This window comes from Rhinoderma darwinii, chromosome 2 (genome assembly GCF_050947455.1).
Source record: "Rhinoderma darwinii isolate aRhiDar2 chromosome 2, aRhiDar2.hap1, whole genome shotgun sequence".
NCBI classification, from domain to species: domain Eukaryota; kingdom Metazoa; phylum Chordata; class Amphibia; order Anura; family Rhinodermatidae; genus Rhinoderma; species Rhinoderma darwinii.
In genome coordinates this window covers 418492078-418511211 of record NC_134688.1, presented here as the reverse complement: position 1 = coordinate 418511211, position 19134 = coordinate 418492078, and the positions used below count along the sequence as shown (strand labels likewise).

General features: G+C 39.7%; 1 protein-coding gene across 1 annotated transcript in view; it reads left to right on the top strand.

The window, feature by feature from the left end:
- PITPNM3 (PITPNM family member 3) overlaps positions 1–19134 on the top strand; it is a 261407-nt gene that overhangs the window by 236080 nt on the left and 6193 nt on the right. Inside the window, exons 9-14 of the mRNA XM_075854250.1 lie at positions 951–1121; positions 8279–8470; positions 12509–12657; positions 14369–14485; positions 17145–17261; positions 18772–18920. Of these exons, the coding sequence (XP_075710365.1) occupies positions 951–1121; positions 8279–8470; positions 12509–12657; positions 14369–14485; positions 17145–17261; positions 18772–18920 (895 nt within the window). The remainder of the gene's footprint in view (positions 1–950; positions 1122–8278; positions 8471–12508; positions 12658–14368; positions 14486–17144; positions 17262–18771; positions 18921–19134) is intronic.

Genomic DNA, 19134 nt, shown 5'->3' with positions numbered 1-19134 from the left:
CCTGCCCACTGAACATTCATGGGATAAGTCCTTGTAAAAGGAAACTCTGAAATGGAAAACATGGCAGCACGTGTTTATATTTTGTTCTGTTTAATTCTGCCGGATCCAGATAAGCAACACCAATTAGTATTCCCAAATAGAAAGAGTCCCACAAACAAATCGAAAGAATCATGTAGGATACGAAACATGTATTGAACCAATAAAAACCTATTCTTCACTGTTGTCATTAAAAAGGAAATTCCATGAAAAATTTTCAAGCGTAAGTGGAGAATAAGGACACACACAGACTAAAAGACACAAAGCGGTGGACTTCCCTGACGTAGTGTGGTAACCATGTGGCCATATATTCAAAAACATTTGTTTAAGGAGGGACCACTAAATTACATGAACATAGAGTAATAGAGGCAGATTATTAATACAGGTAGTAAAGTAAAAACCCCCAATGCAGGAGAAAGTAAAAAGATTCTCACCCAGCATAAGAAGTTGTACCAGACGTAACGTGCTATCAGGCTTACAAAAGAAGCCAAATTAAAGGCCCACAGCAGAGTGTCCACCACACCTAACATGCGATTCACAATGGATATTTTGATGTGGACCTTCTTACAAAAAAAGATTGTCCACAGCGTTAAGGTAGACATACATGTAAAGACAAATCAAATAAACCATTCCGTGTTTACTTAATATAAAAATGTTCATTCAATACCAGCACACATGACAAAATAGTTTGCCGTGGTCAGAACAATTCCCCCATGTAAAATGGTAATGAATCCATTATTTTTTATTGATCCACAATTGGATTGTTACTATAGATTATCCCTTTGGTCATTATATACCGATCTATGATACTATGCTAAAATTTCTATAACTAACTCTATATTCTATATATTAGTCAGTGGTGTATATATTGATCCATTTTACATTACCTAATCTATTTTTTATTTTTTTTGCAGTGTGTCGGGCCCGTCCTGCTTGTAGCCAGGTATACAGTTTTTTCCATTCTGCTGATCCATCTGCATCAAGACTGGAGCCTTTGCTGGAGAAGACTTTCCACATGCTTCCACCATTCAATGTTCCCAGATACCAGAAAGATCCCCTGGGAGATGGAAAGTCTTACCTATTAGGTAACTCACACTTACTAGTATATGGTATCATGACTCCAGTATTAAAGGAGTTCCCCAGAAGTTTTTAATTTTGTCTAGCCCTCTTTTTTTGTGTAGAAAGCTTTTCAATAAATTAAAAAAAAAAACTCTTTTCCATGTAAACATTGGGCAGCGCTCAGGTCCGTACCTCTCACTTTCTGTGCAATGTACGGAACACTTGCACATTGTACAGAGAGTGTGTCCCAGCTGTTGCCATGTCACATATTGTCAGTTCCACTGTACAACCCAGAAATATTTTTGGAGGAACTTCTCCAATTTTGACTAAACAAATGTAACAATGGCAGCATAAATATATAGTATATGATGTAATAAAAGTAATAGCTCAAAGGTGATCCTTATGTGTATGTATACTTAGTAGTGCACTCAGGGGAGAATTTACTAAGACCGATGTTTCATACAGTACACCAGCCTTGAACTGTAGCGCGCTGGAAAACAATGTACGCCTCTTAATAAATTTGGCTCACCTTTGGTTGTCCGTGCACCAGAAATGTAAATTTACACCTGCTAGGATTAGGCACATAGCATAAGTGATGGTAAATCTGTCAGTCTGTGGAAAGCCCCTGCCTCTCCCGCTAAACCCTGCCACTTTTTTGCCGCTTTGAAAAATGACAACAGGTGTGAAAAGTCACAAATGACAGCACAAATATGATGTGCACCATAATTTGCAACTTTTTTTGTACTTCAAAAGTGGAGTAAAGCCTTTTATAAATTCCTCCCTTCGTTTTTGCACTAATGGCCTCATCAATATGGTCTGCCCACATCACACCCACAGTTTTCTGCCAGTAGACAAATGTGAACATCTGCTAGACATACAGAAAAACATTTTATTCCTAAAAAGACACTCTACCAACCTTTGCAGAGTAGACCATGTCATACATCCTAGTATGCAGGTGCGTAAATCGTAAACTGAACCATACGAAGTTGTGATTGGTCTGACTGCTGGGATCCCCACAATCACAAGATCGTAAGGGTTCACAGTGATCCACCAAGGGTCTCTTTAAAGTTTTACCAGACACAATGTCGCTCTTGTTCATGCATGGTGACTGGTAAAACTCTGTGCATTGTATCCTAATTATGCCCTGACTGCCTGAGAGGCACTACGAGGTTGTGACTGCGGCTCACTTGAGAAAGGCCTAATTTTTGGGGGTTGAAACGTCACCGGTTTATATGCACAAATGTCATAAATAAATAACACTTTTTGCAATAAGGACGGAGTCGCTTACAACTCCTTTAGTCACACGAGTTCTATGACCGCGACCAAGAAGTGCCTCTCCACCCTATTTTATAAGACTGTAGCATTTTTGATCTTAGAAAACATTTAAGGTGACTACTGTAAACCTGAACATAATATTTGAGAAACAGTTCTGTGGATCGTCATTGGAATACAACACAAAAAAACACTTTTGTTCAGTGTTGGGACCATTTTCATTTGCTGCCTTAGTTATGTAGAACAGGCACTGGAACACCCAGGGCGATACATACAAAGCAGGGAAGGCCTCTCCCTCACTACATATTGCAGGTACATATTACGGTACTTAGATTTTAGCAATGTGTTCAGATTGTCGTCGTAATAAAGAACCTGAACCTACAGCAATCCCACATGGAGTTCTTGTTCATAAATTATATGCCAAATTACAATAAAATATAATTTCTGTTGTATTGCTTTAGAAAAACCGATATTCTACAGTTTAATGTAAAACGCAGTACGTTATTGTCTTCTAATGTTATGTGATCACTGTCTATTGTCAATGTTTTAATTGAAGCTTTGAAGAATTTAGAGATTTTTTTCTCTGTTTTGTAACCAGCATGAATGCAAATGAAAACAACGAAACACTTTTATATCATTTAAATGGGTCCCAAAACTTCTGACTCCTTTCTTTTTCTTTAGTGAGCTAAAATATAAAAGTATGTTGAGTTTTTTTTCCACTTCAGAGCAACCTTACCTTATGACCCTCCCTATAAAAAAATTCTATTAAAACAGGAATTGTTCAGATTCTATCAGTCCAGCCGATTAAAAACACAAGACCTCTGAAAGTGCCCCGTGTTATCTGGCACCAAGACATTAGAAGCAGACCCTTTAAAGGATTATTTCCACCTTAGACATTTAAAGCATATCCACGGGATATGCCATCAATGTCTGATAGATGCGAGTCCTAACACTGAAACCCGCATCTACAATATTTCCAGAACAGAGGTCGCCCGCCGTCCTACCCGCCGTGAGGTGGCTGTACCACCCAGCGTGCAGGAGCGGCTCTCCGCGCCGAATGTTAGTTCAGGCAGGAGAGTATAACTGGACTGACACTTTAAATACTCTTAAAAACATGGTGTCTGGGCTGAACACACTATATTTTTAAGCCCCTGCGCCACCTTTTCTGACACATTCAAATGTGTTGAGAAAAGTGGACAAAGTTTAAAAATCCAATTTCGTACGACTCCTTTATCCAAACTTTTTACCACTTTTTGGTTTAGAAAAGTGGCAGAAAATAACAGCAGATTTGACTTGACTTGGCATGCGGCCTGTTGATGAATATAGTGCATGCATGAAGTGGGACAGGCTCTTTTGGTGCCTAAGGTAGGGGATTCAGAATGCACATCTCCCTACCTTAGGTCCCTAAATTTCAGCATTATAGTTGGCGGATGGACAATTATTCATTTAATTTCCCCCTGTCCACCTCCTTCCTGAGCAATTTTCTTCCATCCCCACCACACATGCACCCAGTAAAGGGCTGGCTGGTCACGCACCATGTATCTCTCATAGATTTTTTTTTTGGCACCTGCAGCTCTTCTTTTGACTCCATCCTTCACCATTCAGCACTTCTACTGGTTGTACAAAGAAATTTTAAGGTAAATTTAGAAACCCTCCCCCCCCCACACCTCTTTGGCATCCTATGTAGCCACCTTCTCCACCAATCCCTCGTCTCAGCCTCCTACACCAGTAAAGTGGCTATTATTAATAAACCTTCCCCTATGGGCAAATTGTATTGAAAAAAAGTGAAACTGGAGTTGCCAACAAATCAGATCACTGCTTTCCTTTTCAAACCTGCAGTGGAGGGATGTAAGCCGAACTCTGATTGGTTGTTACAGGTAACACTTTAACTTTTTCTTTGCACTAGTTTATCTGTTTTGCATTTATTTAGAGTATTTATATATACATTAAATCCATAGGAAGAGTAAATTAGCTGCACTTGGGGCAGATGGTTCTATGTTGTTAAGTAAATAATTGATAGGTTAATGCTGTGCTCATGAATGATGACTCCCAAGAGAGGTACAGTAAAATCCAGTTTGCAAACAGCTGTTCCAATTGTACTTCTGCTCTCCTAGAGTTCTGAAATAGAGCACAGAATAGCTCCAGGCAAAGGAAGGTGCAGCACAGATATGGATGAAGCAGTGCGACGTGACGAAAAGAACTTTCATTTTTTTCCAGTCTATGCATTTTGAAGGGATTATGAATAATAGAATTTACATTGGAATTCCATTGTGTGCTTATGGAAACATTATATAAAGTGTCCTCTTCTCCGTGACTCCGGATAATAATGAATTTACTATAGCTGACTAGTAAGCGGCAATGTTAGCACATTGTTCTCTGGTTTACATTATCATACAGCCCTTTGTCTCATGATTTGATATTGTGTTCTTTGGTTGTGTCCCATATTTTTGAATGATGGAAAACTAGATCTTTTGGTCATGGATCGATCGCGCGCAGCTACAGTTATGGTAAAAATTTTACACAGATGTTTATTGTATTTCTGGTGACTCCCAATTAATTTCTTTATTAGTTTCCTGAATAGAAAAAAAACACATCACATAGTTTGTAATTTATAAGTTAGAAAAACTATAAATTAAAATAAATGTCAAAAGTAAATAGGAGATACACTTGCTCACGCTGTTTGTCAGGTTGGAGAATTCTCTGCATGTTTCTGAAACAATCTTGTAGAAATCCTGCATAGGACACAGGGGTTAAATTCCTGCTGATCTCTTCCATTTACAGTTGGCAGGCAGCTGAGGAGGTGGGACTTAGCCAAGGGGTGGGGCTTAATATTATTTGTCCCTTATTGTAGACCGCAGTGGGGGAAGCTTTTTCTGCAATCCGTTGCCTTACAGCCAGACACAGGATATTGAAGTTTTTTAACTGAAAGAAAAAGCTAAATTCCGTTTTAACCCTTTATCTGTCAAGCATGTATCTCATACATCCTGGCAGGGAGGCACTCCAGTAGCCAAGGACGTTTAGTGATACGTCCTCGCATCTAAAGGTTCTAGCTCAGGCTAGATTGCAGCTAGAGCTGTGATCTAGTTCTTGATTTAAAGCTAAGATTCTTAGCTGACCCTCAGTTAGAGTTGGTTGAATTGAGAGTTGCATTTTTTTGCAGTTCCTCCTTCAGCCAGTGTGTAGAAGGATAGAGTGGGGCCAGCAGGGGTATGTGCAGGAAGAGGAGGACAGGCTGTAATCTGTGACCCTTCTCCTGTCCCTGTATAGCTGTAGATGACCCCAGGAGGTTACATGAATTTGTCTTCTTGTTTTAACCCCCCCCCCCTCCACACACTTTTATCAAAGAGAGAGCATATTTGCTCTCTGATTGTCACATATGAGGTCTCTGTTTTATTTTAGAAAAGGACTGAACAGATGAACAGTAACTCATCTGATCACCCCTCTACTTCTAACAAGGACATTTATTTACTCCACAACCTGGAGGTTTACCACTGTCTGGATCATGACATCAAATAAGACACACCAAGCACTAGCATTACATACATTGTTAACAAATTAGATTAGGTTTAGGGATTTGCAATGATCGATTAGAGGTTGGCTGTGTTCACAGTTTGCATTAAATTCGTGTTTTTTGCTGCGATTTTTGCAGAATTGTGGCAAAAAGGAGCGTTTTTGCCGCAATTTTTAAAACAATTGCTTGGTGCATTCATGCAGTTTTGCCATTTTTTTTAATACACCCATCAGTGAATGTAGCTGTTTGCCGTGTGCAGTATATATTTGTAACACGTTTGTGCATGGGCAGACACAGACAGCTGAGGACCCCTGTGCAATAACTACAGTATATGGGCCCACTGCTCTCCAGTATTTCATCATAAATCACCCCCTAATGTCTCTCTAAGGCCCAGTTCACATGGGTTTTTTTACGCTGATTTTGGAATCCGCGTCAAAAAATGTCCAACACCGCCTCCCATTGATTTCAGGCGGTGAGGTGTTTTTTTTCCGTGGTGGTTTTTAGCCACTCACGGCAAGAAAAGCGGCATGCTCTTTTTTGCTGCGGTTCTGCCTCTGACCTCCCATTGAAATCAATAGGAGTCAGAGAAAGTGTTTTTCACTGCATTCCCTGAAAAACGCCATGAAAATCGCGGCAACAATTTGCAGGCAGGTCAAAATCTACCTGCAAAAAAACTCAATGTGAACAGGGCCTAATAATCCACCAGTAACTGTGAGACATACAATTCATCATCTCAGGCATTACATGCAATATAACAAACAGAAGAAGGTTGCTTTAAGGTGACAGTGGACTCCTTTACCTACTGGGCCCCTGTGCAGCAGCACAGGTTGCACCAATGGTATGTCCACCCTGTTTGTAGATGATGGTCAAATATTGCATGGCCTTCGTTTCTTAATTTTTGAGTGTACAAGCACTTGCTGATGTAAACATTTGTGGAATTTATGAACTTTGCACACCTTGATCTATATTTTTTACTATGTTTTTGTGTGTTAACCTGTAGATATAGACTACTTTATGATTGCGTTTCCAAAAATTTTAATTCAAACAAAAAAAAATAAAAGGTTGGCAATCCTGACTGTTATGATGGTATTGGCAATGATACCATATGAGACACATCATCTCTCCTGTCTTTAAAAATCCTACCTGTAGTGACTGCTCCTATGGGATACCTTGGGACTACCAGAGGAAGTTATTCTGAGGACAATAGCATATAAGGGATAATACACCCAAAAACAAGCATACAAGATATCTGGTCCAGCGTCTCCTCAGTTGACCTGTACTATTGAGTATGGTCCTGTAAAGGCTGGACCCCATTATCGTTTTAAAGCCTGGATCCATTGGAGGATCCACTGGTAGGTCAGTTCAACCATGGGTGTAAATATAAATCATAGAGCTCCATAGCAAAAGACAGAATTGCCCCCCCCCCCCAAAAAAAAAAAGAAAAATCCAATTATTGTAACTAAACTAATCAGAAAATGTTTCTCATTTCTCACATGACCCAATAATGACAGCCACAGTTTATCCTCATTATTTTATTTCAACATGTTAATATTACATTACCAGCCACACTATTACACTAGTGTCATCCAGGTTCCATTAATTAGCCCCCTTTATTGCATAATGTGCCCCCGCATAGTTTCCCATGCCCTAAATACAATCCCTCTGTGTGTTTTCCTCACCCCAAACCACCACCTGTGCGCTAGACTCTCCTGCTCCTAGCTGCTGCAGACCCCCTACTGGATTGGCCAGTGCCAAAAAGAAGAGGCAAAGCTGCGGTGCCAGCTGGCTTATTGGCCAGCTGAATCTTGTGACATTTGGTCATAGCCATGACAAACAGGCTGTCTGGCTGTCTTCATCTCTCTGTGTTCAGCAACTGTTGGTCACTGAATAGAGAGAGACATAGACAGCCATGTAACAGAACAGGACACATGCAGGGCCCGGTGGCATTTTAGGGCTGGGTATTGCATGTAATTAATGGGATGGGTGGCGGGCAGGCGATATAGCAGCAGCATGGATTATGATCCATTAGAACGGAGTTCAACACTTTAGTCCCTTTTCGATAATGTTATACTCTTCTCCAATTTTAAGCCTCCTACACTCTTCATGGTTTAGAATATAGTATATATATTTTTTAATGATCTTACTCTAATATTGACTTAAACTTAAGACCATACTATAAACAGCAATTAATGGTGGCAACTAAATAAATAAACTTTTTTTTCTGATTAGTAGCACATTGTATGCGATATGTTTGGCATATGCAACTTTCAAGTTCAATTAATAAAAATCCTTTGATTCACCTTAGAGGGAATCTTTTACCTAAATTTTATTTATTTTAAGTACAACTGTTCTTCCTGGTTTCTAAACAACAAATGAATGATGGGCTTTCTTTTTCTCCAGTGGATGCTATTCAAGCTTGTAGCGCAGCATTTGTAGAGACCCCCACAAGTAACAACTCTTCTACCGAGGCTCCGGCATGCTCCAACCTATCAACCCCTACACAAGTTAAAGTCAGACGGTCTAGCCTTGTGAGCATGAGCAGTGAAATGTCAAGTTCTTCAGAAAGTCTGCCAACGGCAAAAATTGCTAACAGTAAGTCAGTTCTTTATTTGCCTCGTTGTTAGAAAAAAGCTAAACAAAAATAAAACAGATTCATGTCAGCATTGTTTTATTTTATTACAGTTTTGTGGAATGTTAAATATAAAAGTCTTCTAGAATTTTATCCAATTATCATGTCCAGAGCCTCCTATATACAAAGTATTTGCTCCAAGTACAAGTAATACACTTACAAACACCTATATCGTTCAGTTGATCACATGTCTTGTAATTAATCGTTTAGAGTCAAGAGGATTACTATTGGGTATGTCCAAAATATTGAGTAAAATTATGGTCACTAGCTCCTTGACTGCATAAACATTGAACATTGAACAGTAGAACTACTGGCGTCCAGTCTTGACCTTTAAACCAAAAACAGCCTATGTACAGTGTGCTCGGCGTAAAAGGGTATTCCCTATCTCGAAATCAGAGATCTCCAGACCCCATCTTGTGAGATAGTCGATGGCCCCCACATTCGGGGAGAAATAGGTGCAGAGGTGGCCGGGTTTTCCAGAAATTGTCAAGCTAGCAGAGCTACACTGTTTCTGTATCTCCCATAGGAGTGAATGACATTTACAAAAACGGCATAGCACAGCGAGCTAAACTGTTTCCGTAATTCCAGCTTACTTACCACTAAGTCCCTGCCCGGATGCGCCTGAGAGAGGCCATCTCAGTGGGGGGACCTCCGATGTCGTGAAAGGTCCCAGAATGTCTCAGATAGGAACACCCCTTTAATCATAATGTTAAAGACCTCATAGACTTTAAAACTACAAAAAAAAATGTATTGCTACAATGCATCTAAATAATAAAAAAAATGAAGTAACTTTTCAAATAGTCTTGATTAACCCCTACCTGTCGCAAACATTTTTCAGACAACTTTTCTTTATTTTTCTGTTGAGAAAGCCATATAAGGGCTTGATTTTTGCGGGAGAAGTTGCAGTTTTTCATGGCACTATTTATTGACCATATAATGTACTAGGAGACTGGGAAAAAAAGTATTTGTGGGTGGAATGGGAGAAAAAACAGCAAATCCTCCATTTTTGGGGGGTTTAGTTTTTACGCTGTTCAGTGTGGTAAAAACGTCACGTTCACTTTATTCAGTTGGTCAATGCGATTACGGCGACACCAAATTTATATAGTTTTTTTAAGTTTACTACTTTTACAAGGGAAAAACTAATTGATAAAAAGAAAATTTGTTTTGTGTCGACAAATTCTGAGAGCAATAACTTTTTTATTTTTCCATTGATTGGGCAGTATGAGGGCTTATTTTTTTGTGGGGCGAGATGTAGTTTCTATTGGTACCATCTTGGGGTACATGAGAATTTTTGATAAAAAAATTGTGACTTATTTTTTTTACAGCGTTTACCTGCAGGCTAAATAATGTTATATTGTGATAGTTCAGACTTTTACCGATGCGGCGATATTTTAACTTTTAATATTTTTAGTTTTTTTATATATTATAAAAATTTTATTTAACTTTTTTTTACTAGTCCCGCCATGGGACTTGAACCAGCGATCGTTGGATTGCTTACACAATATATAGTATATCATGATTCTGACAGGCACCTGCTGAGCCCTGCCTCCGGCATGGCATAAAAGGTGTACAAAGATGGCAAACCTGAGGGCCCTCTTTAGGCCCCCAGGCTGCCATGGCGAACATCGGCACGGCATGTCAGAGAGGGCCGTCCCTTCATTCTAACAGCTTAGATGCTGCGGTCGCTATTAACCGTGGCATCTAAGGGTCTAAGCGAGCAGGATCCTGCTCATTACACTGAAGTCAGCTTTAAGATACAGCCGACACACTTGTTCTATGGAATGGGCTGAGCCCGCTCCATACTCCGTCACCCGACCTCTGCCTTATATATACGGTGGATGTCGGGAAGGGGCTAAAATATCCTACTGCTTTGTGGCTACAGCTGCTATGCAGAACTTCAGACTACAAACAAACCCTATATAGCCTGATACTCCCATACTCCCATCCAGCTGTAAGCAATACCACTGCAAGATTTGACTACGAAGGCTTTGTTTTTAGTTTGTAACCATGGAAACACATAGGTCTGCATAAGAGCTGTATATCCACTGAGGATATACAGGATATTTATGATCAAGACTATTTGAAAAGTTGCTTCATTTTATTTTAGATGCATTGGACCAATATAAATATAGTTGTAAATGTGTACATACCTATTAAATAGTACTTTTAAATGCTTGTATAACACATATTACAAATCTCTAGATTTGTAACACCACCTTGAAGCAGAAAAGCAGCAACATTGTATTAAAGGGGTTATACATTAGAAAAACAAAAGCTGTCAAAACATGTCACTTAAAGAGGCTCTGTCACCACATTATAAGTGCCCTGTCTCCTATATATGGAGATGGGCACTATAATGTAGGTGACCGCAGTGCTTTTTATTTAAAAAAAACTATCTGTTTTCACCACTTTATTAGCGATTTTAGATTTATGCTAATGAGTTGCTTAATGCCCAAGTGGGCGTGTTTTTACTTTAGACCAAGTGGGCGTTGTACAGAGGAGTGTATGACGCTGACCAATCAGCGTCATGCACTCCTCTCCATTCATTTAGTCAGCGCATAGGGATCCTTTTAGATCGGTATGTGCTGTCTTATACTAACACATTAACGATACTGAAGTGTTTAGACAGTGAATAGACATTTCACGGGATCTCTATTCACAACCTCTGCACTTCGTTACTGTTTCTGTGGTAGTTACAGCAGAGCAAGCGTAATCTCGCGAGATTACGCTGTAGATGACAGGTTACAACGAGATTACGCTTTGCTCTGCTGTAACTACCACAGAAACAGTAACGAAGTGCAGAGATTGTGAATAGACATCCCGTAGAATGTCTATTCACTGTCTAAACACTTCAGTATCGTTAATGTGTTAGTATAAGACAGCACATACCGATCTAAAAGGATCCCTATGCGCTGACTAAATGAATGGAGAGGAGTGCATGACGCTGATTGGTCACTGATTGGTCAGCATCATACACTCCTCTGTACAAACGCCCACTTGGTCTAAAGTAAAAACGCGCCCACTTGTGCATTAAGCAACTCATTAGCATAAATCTAAAATCGCTAATAAAGTGGTGAAAACAGATCGTTTTTTTTAAATAAAAAGCACTGCTGTCACCTACATTACAGCGCCCATCTCCTTATGCATGAGACAGGGCACTTATAATGTGGTGACAGAGCCTCTTTAATGGAGCAGGGCTGCAATACCAGACACAACCCATTGACAAGTGTTCGTGCTGTTTTTGGAAGATGTTTTTCTAATCCTTTAAATCTTCGTGGACATGTTTATGTTGCTATTATAAAATGTTATTTTACCTGTACACACAGCACCTCTGCTCATTCTTCCCCAAAAAAATCCTATATGTTTTATACAAAAACTGAATGGCAGTTGACCTCCAGTCATACAGATAATTCTCCAGGCATCACCACGAAATAATTCATACTCAGAAAAAGGTTTTATCGTATTGAAACTTGTCTGGGGAAATGAACCAGATTTTTTTTCTTATAAATCCATAGGAATTTAGGAAGCTCCGATAACATTTTAACAAGGCTTTTTTGATAGACCAGAATATTAAATGTGTCGAAGGCACATCAATTAGAAGACAAGAGGGGCACAGTTGGCTTTAGAGAAACGCAAAAGATTACACAAGTATTTTTTTCCCCACTAACGGTTTTACGTTTTTTGCACTAACAACCACTTTTAATACCACATTCCTCTATAACAACTGCCCAACATGTAGAACTGAGAAGAACAACATTGTATTGCACCAAAAACATGTATTTTAAAGGGGTCGTCTAAGATCAGAAAATGTGTATTTTCTATTTTGTTTTTTGAAAAAACTGCAACTCCATGGATTGTGTCTGGTATTGCAAGTGAATGGGAATGAACACAGCCTATTGACATAGGTGCCGATGTTTTTGGAAACCCCTCTGACAACTCCTTTAATATCTTGCAAAGTTTTTACAAAATATTAACTTTGAATTTGTATTTTCCTTATGCAGTTACAGCCAATTGGTGGGGAATGAAGCGTATTGATTATGCCTTATACTGCCCCGATGTACTCACTGCCTTTCCAACTGTAGCACTACCACATCTTTTCCATGCCAGTTACTGGGAATCCACAGATGTGGTGGCCTTTATTCTAAGACAGGTAAGACTTGATGTTAATTTATTTAACATGTTCTCAGTACATGACAGTATTCCCGCGGGGAGGCAGTGACTCACAGCATCATACGTAACTATGATGCTAAGAGCCTGGCTCTCTAAACAGTGTTCGGTCCGGGAAATGCGCCCAAAATGCGGTCCGTATATCACAGACTGAACACGGTCGTGTGCATGAGGCCTTAGTGCGCTGTCCGTTTTAGCAACAGACAGTACACTGACCCATAAAATTCAATGGGGTTACTCTCACATACAGTTTTTTCTTTCATGGATCGTGTGTCCGTGGCGAGAAACTCAGAGTGTCTTATTCTGGTCCGTTTGTGCAGACCAGACGCCCATTATGGTCTATTGGTGTGTGAAATAAACAGACAGCACACAGACGAAACTTGTGTGCTGTCCATTTTTTCCGGATCAGTAGCTAAAAAAATGCAGAAAAAAAAAAATGAAACCAGGAAGTGCTTGTAGAGGAGAAAAACAGACAAGAAAAATATTTATTTATGGAAACCCCACAAGACACAACACGGACGAATGAAAAACATTCAGTATTTTGCAGACTCAAATTGGACACGCTTGTGTGAATAAGGCCTTACTTCTTAGTTTGAATATAAATATTTCCCAAAAAAGTAAGTCTTTTTTGACAGGTTCTTCTATCCATGCTGACGAATAAAATATTTTTTTTGGGTTGATATCAAAATGGTGGTGCCCAAAAAAAATAATCATGATTAGTTTATGACCACTGTTAAATACCCTGAATTATTTCCTAAAGATTTCTCCTTTGTAAATCACATGAACTTCCAGGATCTGATTTAACAAGATTTAACACATTAAAAAAACACATTGTGGCTTAAACCTTTTATCAAAATCACAGTTAAAGAGGTATCCACATCTCAAACATTGTGGATAAATGGCTGAAAGGTGCGGATACCAATAGAGAATATGAAAAGGGGTTGTATACATGAGAAAACCCCTTTAAGAAGGCATTCTTTTTCATTATAAACCAACCGAATTCAGATGAACGTAGTATACGTCTGTGTGACAGCCGTTAAAACAACGGCCATCACACGGATGCATGTATTTGGGTCCGTCCATATGGCCGTTGTTTCAGCGGACCGTGTAAAGGGTCAGTTGAAAAATAGAACATGTCCTATTTTGTTCCGTTTTCACGGATCCCTTGATAGACTTAAGTCTATGGGGATCCGTGAAAACAGGACTCACATGGATGTTACTCGGACGTGAAAAACGCCGGTTTTTCACGTCCGAGTTTGCACTGGTTCCTGTGAATCTGACCTAAGGGGTTGTATACATGAGAAGGCATTATTTTTAATAATACACCAACTAGAATTTGCTACATGAGTGACGTGTACATGTTTTATGTATACAAACTAAGGGCTTATTCACACGAACGTGGGGAAACCCGGCCGTTGTTTCAGCCTAGGCATAGTTTATAAAAATAGTCCTCACTTCACTGCGCACATTATACACCTGACGTCTAATTATACGTCACTATAGTTTATGATGGAAATTATGATGCATTACAGTGTGATTTTAGCTTAAGTATTGAAGCTCCAACGTCTTCTTATATGTCCGTCTTTACCATTTAATTATGGATCTCCCTTCTTCTGGGACTCATTAAGCAACAGTTTAGACATATTGAAGTATGACGTCAGTACCACCTTTAATAAGTGCTCACTGTCTTTCAGCTTATGAGGTATGAGAGTGTGCAGATACAGCAGAAGGAAGGAATCGACACTATGAACATGAGTCCCTCAAGTCGCCAGGAGAAATGGCTACGAAAGAGGAATCACGTCAAACTGCGTGTATGTCATTAAGTCAACCTGAGAAGGACTCTAGAATGCTGAGTAATGTAAAATATACTACACACCTAAAACACTACACTTCATCGCTGGGACTGATACTTTTCATCTCAGATGGTATTGCATCCCAAATCAAGCCACCCACCCGTCTCCTGCACATTGAGTGGCACTGCTTTACGTACCTCCTCAGGAGATTAAGTAGTGTCACATGCCGCCAGCATCATTGATCACTAAGTACTGGCCTGCATATATTCTGGCTGCTGCTTCGCAAACAGTGCCGACATGCTGTCTACCGGCAAACAACAGGGGATTTCGTTTCCTCAAACCTTCCCTGTACTAGGTTTAGATCTCTCCTGTTTGTATTTTGTGCAATCAGACAATGAAAGTGTATTAGGAAATCACATTTAATTTTAGAACGTTTTTCTGCAGAAAATGTATTCAAAAATTAGTTGTTCACCCAACAATTAAAAAAAAAGCTTAAGACTATAAGGGCATGTAAACTCGTGGCGGAATTGCTGTGGACAGTCCGCAGTGGAATTCTCCAGCGGCCGTTTTTTACATTTGTTTCAATAAATTTTTAGGCAAGTTAGTTCAGACATTGCGGAAAACTCAGCTGCGGACCATAGGCTGCGGTGCAGAATTTTCAGTCCGCAGCATGCACTGACTGTTGCAGAGAAGAAGCGGAATTTCACTGCGGATTTCAGCCTTTGCAATGCAAAAAACGGAAATCTGTGGCAAGTCCGCTGTCATTTCTGCAGCGTCTGAATTACCTGTCAAATATGCAAATGTTGGTGCAGATTCGTTGCGTAATTGCCCCAAATCTGCACCAACATTTGCAGCGGAAAAACTCCGCCACGTGTGAACATGCCCTAAAACTTTTTGTGCCACCATATCTGGAACCGGTACAGTAATCTTCATACTGCACATTCTCTGCAGATTTGAATCCAATGGAGAAGTGTTATTTTTCTAATATAATTTTCAATTTTCACGTTCTGTCATTCTGACTATAGTCAAGTATTTAATATTTTCTTCAGCAACTGTGGATATTTGAGAACACAATGCAATAAAAAAAATGGAGACACATTTTATAGAGGGCATTGCCACTATTAGAATCAGATACAACACTGTTAAATGTCAAATCTCTTGGATTTTAATGCAGAGAATGGTTCTTGTGTAATGCTGTTAGGGGACTGTAAGGGCAAGGGCACACGTAGCGGATTTGCTCTGGAATTCCGCTGCGGACACTCCGCAGCTGACCCGTTTCTCCATTGCCTTCCACAGCTTTGTGGTTGGGTTCGTTTGCACGTTGTGGACAATTCCGCTGCGGAGCATAGGCTGCGGTGCGGAATTTGGTGTCCACAGCATACAATGGTTGTTGCGGACGTGTGGCGGACTGGTTGCGGACTCATTGCGGAATTTCTCCATTGACTTCAATGGAGATTCAAAATTCCGCAATGAAGTCCGCAGATGTAATGTACATGTTATGTGTGCTGCGGAGCGTATTGGTTTTTTAACATGACATTTCTTCATTTTGGCTGGACCTATGTATTTCTAGGTCTACAGCCAGACTGAGGAAGTCAATGGGGCTCCCGTAATTATGGGTGACTACGTGTGTGCACCCATAATTACGGGAGCGTTGCTAGGCGACGTCAGTAAATAGTCACTGTCCAGGGTGTTGAAAGAGTTAAGCGATCGGCAGTAACTGTTTCTGCACCCTGGACAGTGACTACCGACCACAATATACAGCAACCTGTAAAAAAAAAAGAAGTTCATACTTACCGAGAACTCCCTGCTTCTTCCTCCAGTCCGGTTTCCTAGGATGACGTTTCAGTCTAAGTGACGACTGCAGCCAATCACAGGCTGCAGTGGTCACATGGACTGCCGGCGTCATCCAGGGAGGTCGGGCTGGATGCCGAAAAAGGGACGCATCACCAAGACAACGGCCGGTAAGTATGAAATTCGTTTACTTTCACTAGGGAAAGTGCTGTCCCTTCTCTCTATCCTGCACTGATAGAGAGAAGGGAAGTACTTTCCCCTCAATACGCAGCGGCTAGTCCGCATCAATTTATTGCCCATTTTGGGCAGATCCGCAACAGAATATACAACACAGATTCTGTGCGGCATTGATGCGGACAGTTGCGGAAGAAATACGCTACGTGTGGCCATGCCCTAAAGTGGAGTTTTCTTTAATGGTTCTCCACAGGGTTGTAGCTAGGGGAGCTGGTGAAGTGTGTGACCTGTGTGCTGGGTGCCAAGAGGCAGGGTTGCTAACCATCTGTAAATGTCATAATATATATTATACTAATATATTACTTCTAATTATGATTCATTATGGTTTTCTAATTTGTCAGAAAAAAATGTTGGCTGTTCGTGATTTTTTGATAAATTGTTCTGAAAAAAAATAAAAAAAATTAGGTCGGCCACACTGCAAGCGGGGTGTTATCATCCAACTCTGCCATGTACAGGGTATTAAGATACAAAGCTAGGGCAGATAGCTGAAACTTTGCCCCATGTGAAGAGAAGCCTAACTACAAGTCTGGGTTTCCATCACTTCTACTAGGCACTCAATGTGTGAAAACTGGTATTTGGATTGTAAGAACCTGTGATATAAATACCTCTATTATTATGTTTATATAATTTCATTTATTTTTGTTTATTGCAGAATGTAACAGCTAATCACAGAGTCAATGATATTATTGCGGTGGAAGGAGGATTTCAAATTTTGGTTGGTCGTTTTATGTATGGTCCATTAGACATGGTAGCTCTCACAGGTGAAAAGGTATTTTAGACCATTTATTTTAGCACATACAGTATTCGTCTTTTTCAGGTAAATTTGTTTATTTCTAGAAAACCGATCCCATCTAAAGAATAGTCCAACTTTATAAAGCTGGTTTATACCAGTTTTTGTCATAAAATGGGACTAAACATGCTCATAGCAGGCATATATTTGATTTGATATGATTTGATATTTATTGCCTGTCTGAGAGGTCAAAATGTGCAAAAATGTATTCAATTTACTGCAAATCACTCCAACTACATCCTCCACTTGTGTCATGATTTGAATCCAGAGAATCCTGTGTCCCAGGGAGCAGCTCGTTTTTTTTTTGTTAGATAAACTCCCATGTCTCTCATTGGGAGTTTATCAATTAAAACAAAAAGTGCATGTTAAAAATGCAACAAAAACACAGTGTGTTAAAAGTCTTACCCTTGCACTTCCTGATTGACAGGCTGTTAAGCTTCCTGCCTGTAGTATAGCTCTTTGATGCCTCTCTACAAACTTTTGCTGCTTATATGTGTACCGAACTTGGAATGTTTCCTGGCCACATCTCTCCCTCACGACACAACTGTTGCTGCTTATCTGTGTACCGAACTTGGACTGTGTTCTGAAATCTCGTCCTCACGACACAACTGTTATTGCTTATCTGTGTACCGAACTTGGACTGTTTTCTGACATCTCCAACTCACAACACAACTGTTGCTGCTTATCTGTGTACCGTACTTGGACTGTGTTCTGACCACCTCCCTGCCTAACACTACAATCTGTTGCCCTTTATCTGTGTACCGAATTTGGACTGTTTCCTGACCACGTCTCAGCTTCACGCCACAACCTGTTGCCGCTTATCTGTGTACAGAACCTGGACTGTTACTTGACTACTCTTGCTATTGGGACCCTCCTGCCTAATCGTTTTAGCCGCTAGACCCAGAATCTGCTACAGACTTTGACTGGCATAAAATATGACAGTTTTGTAGATGTGACCTACTGTTTCACAACAGTGAAGTTTAATGATTCAGTGGGAACTACTACTATTTTTGAGCCATAATTTAGGCTGCAAAAGAAGAGTCTCCTGGAGACTTCGTACAATTCTGTACACAGTAGAAAACATTAAATAGATATAATTCTTTGACACATAATCCAAACGAAACTAAACCCTTCTACTGATATGAAAAATATGCACTCAAAAAGATTAGTGGTCAGATCATCTCTAGATGGAACATGAATCTTACAAGTATTCATACTGGGTTTATAATGTCCGTTTGACATACGGATGCCATAAAACATATGCAACTGTTTGCCAAAAAGACTAACCCAAACATGCAATTACACGTCGTTGCAGATTTCTGTAATATGTTTTATGGTTAGACGTCTCCATAAAATGTCGACTTTACAGAACACTATAGTAACATAAGGATAAGAATAATCAGAATTGTTATAATTATGTTCCCTTCATGGAATCTTGATTTACTTTCTATAGACTAAATTTATAAATGGTGATAAACTCATATTCTAGGTAGACATTCTTATTATGATGGAGCCTTCTAGTGGAAGATGGGTTTACTTTGACACAGAGATATCAAACAGCAGTGGACGAGTGTCTTATACTGTACCTGAGGATAAAAGACTGAGTGTTGGAGTTTACCCCATCAAGATGGTTGTAAGGTAAGAGCTTGTATACAGGATTAGGCATTACCCAGAACATATGTATTAAGTATTATATTATCAAGTTATATAGGTTTGATTGGAGCATGATATGAGAGCCCTGGGGCAATAAGTAATAGTCTTAAAGATATATGGATTAAATTGCTTTACAGGATTTTATTCTATACATGTGCATGTTGGTATAACTAATATTACTTGTATAAAAATCTACCAC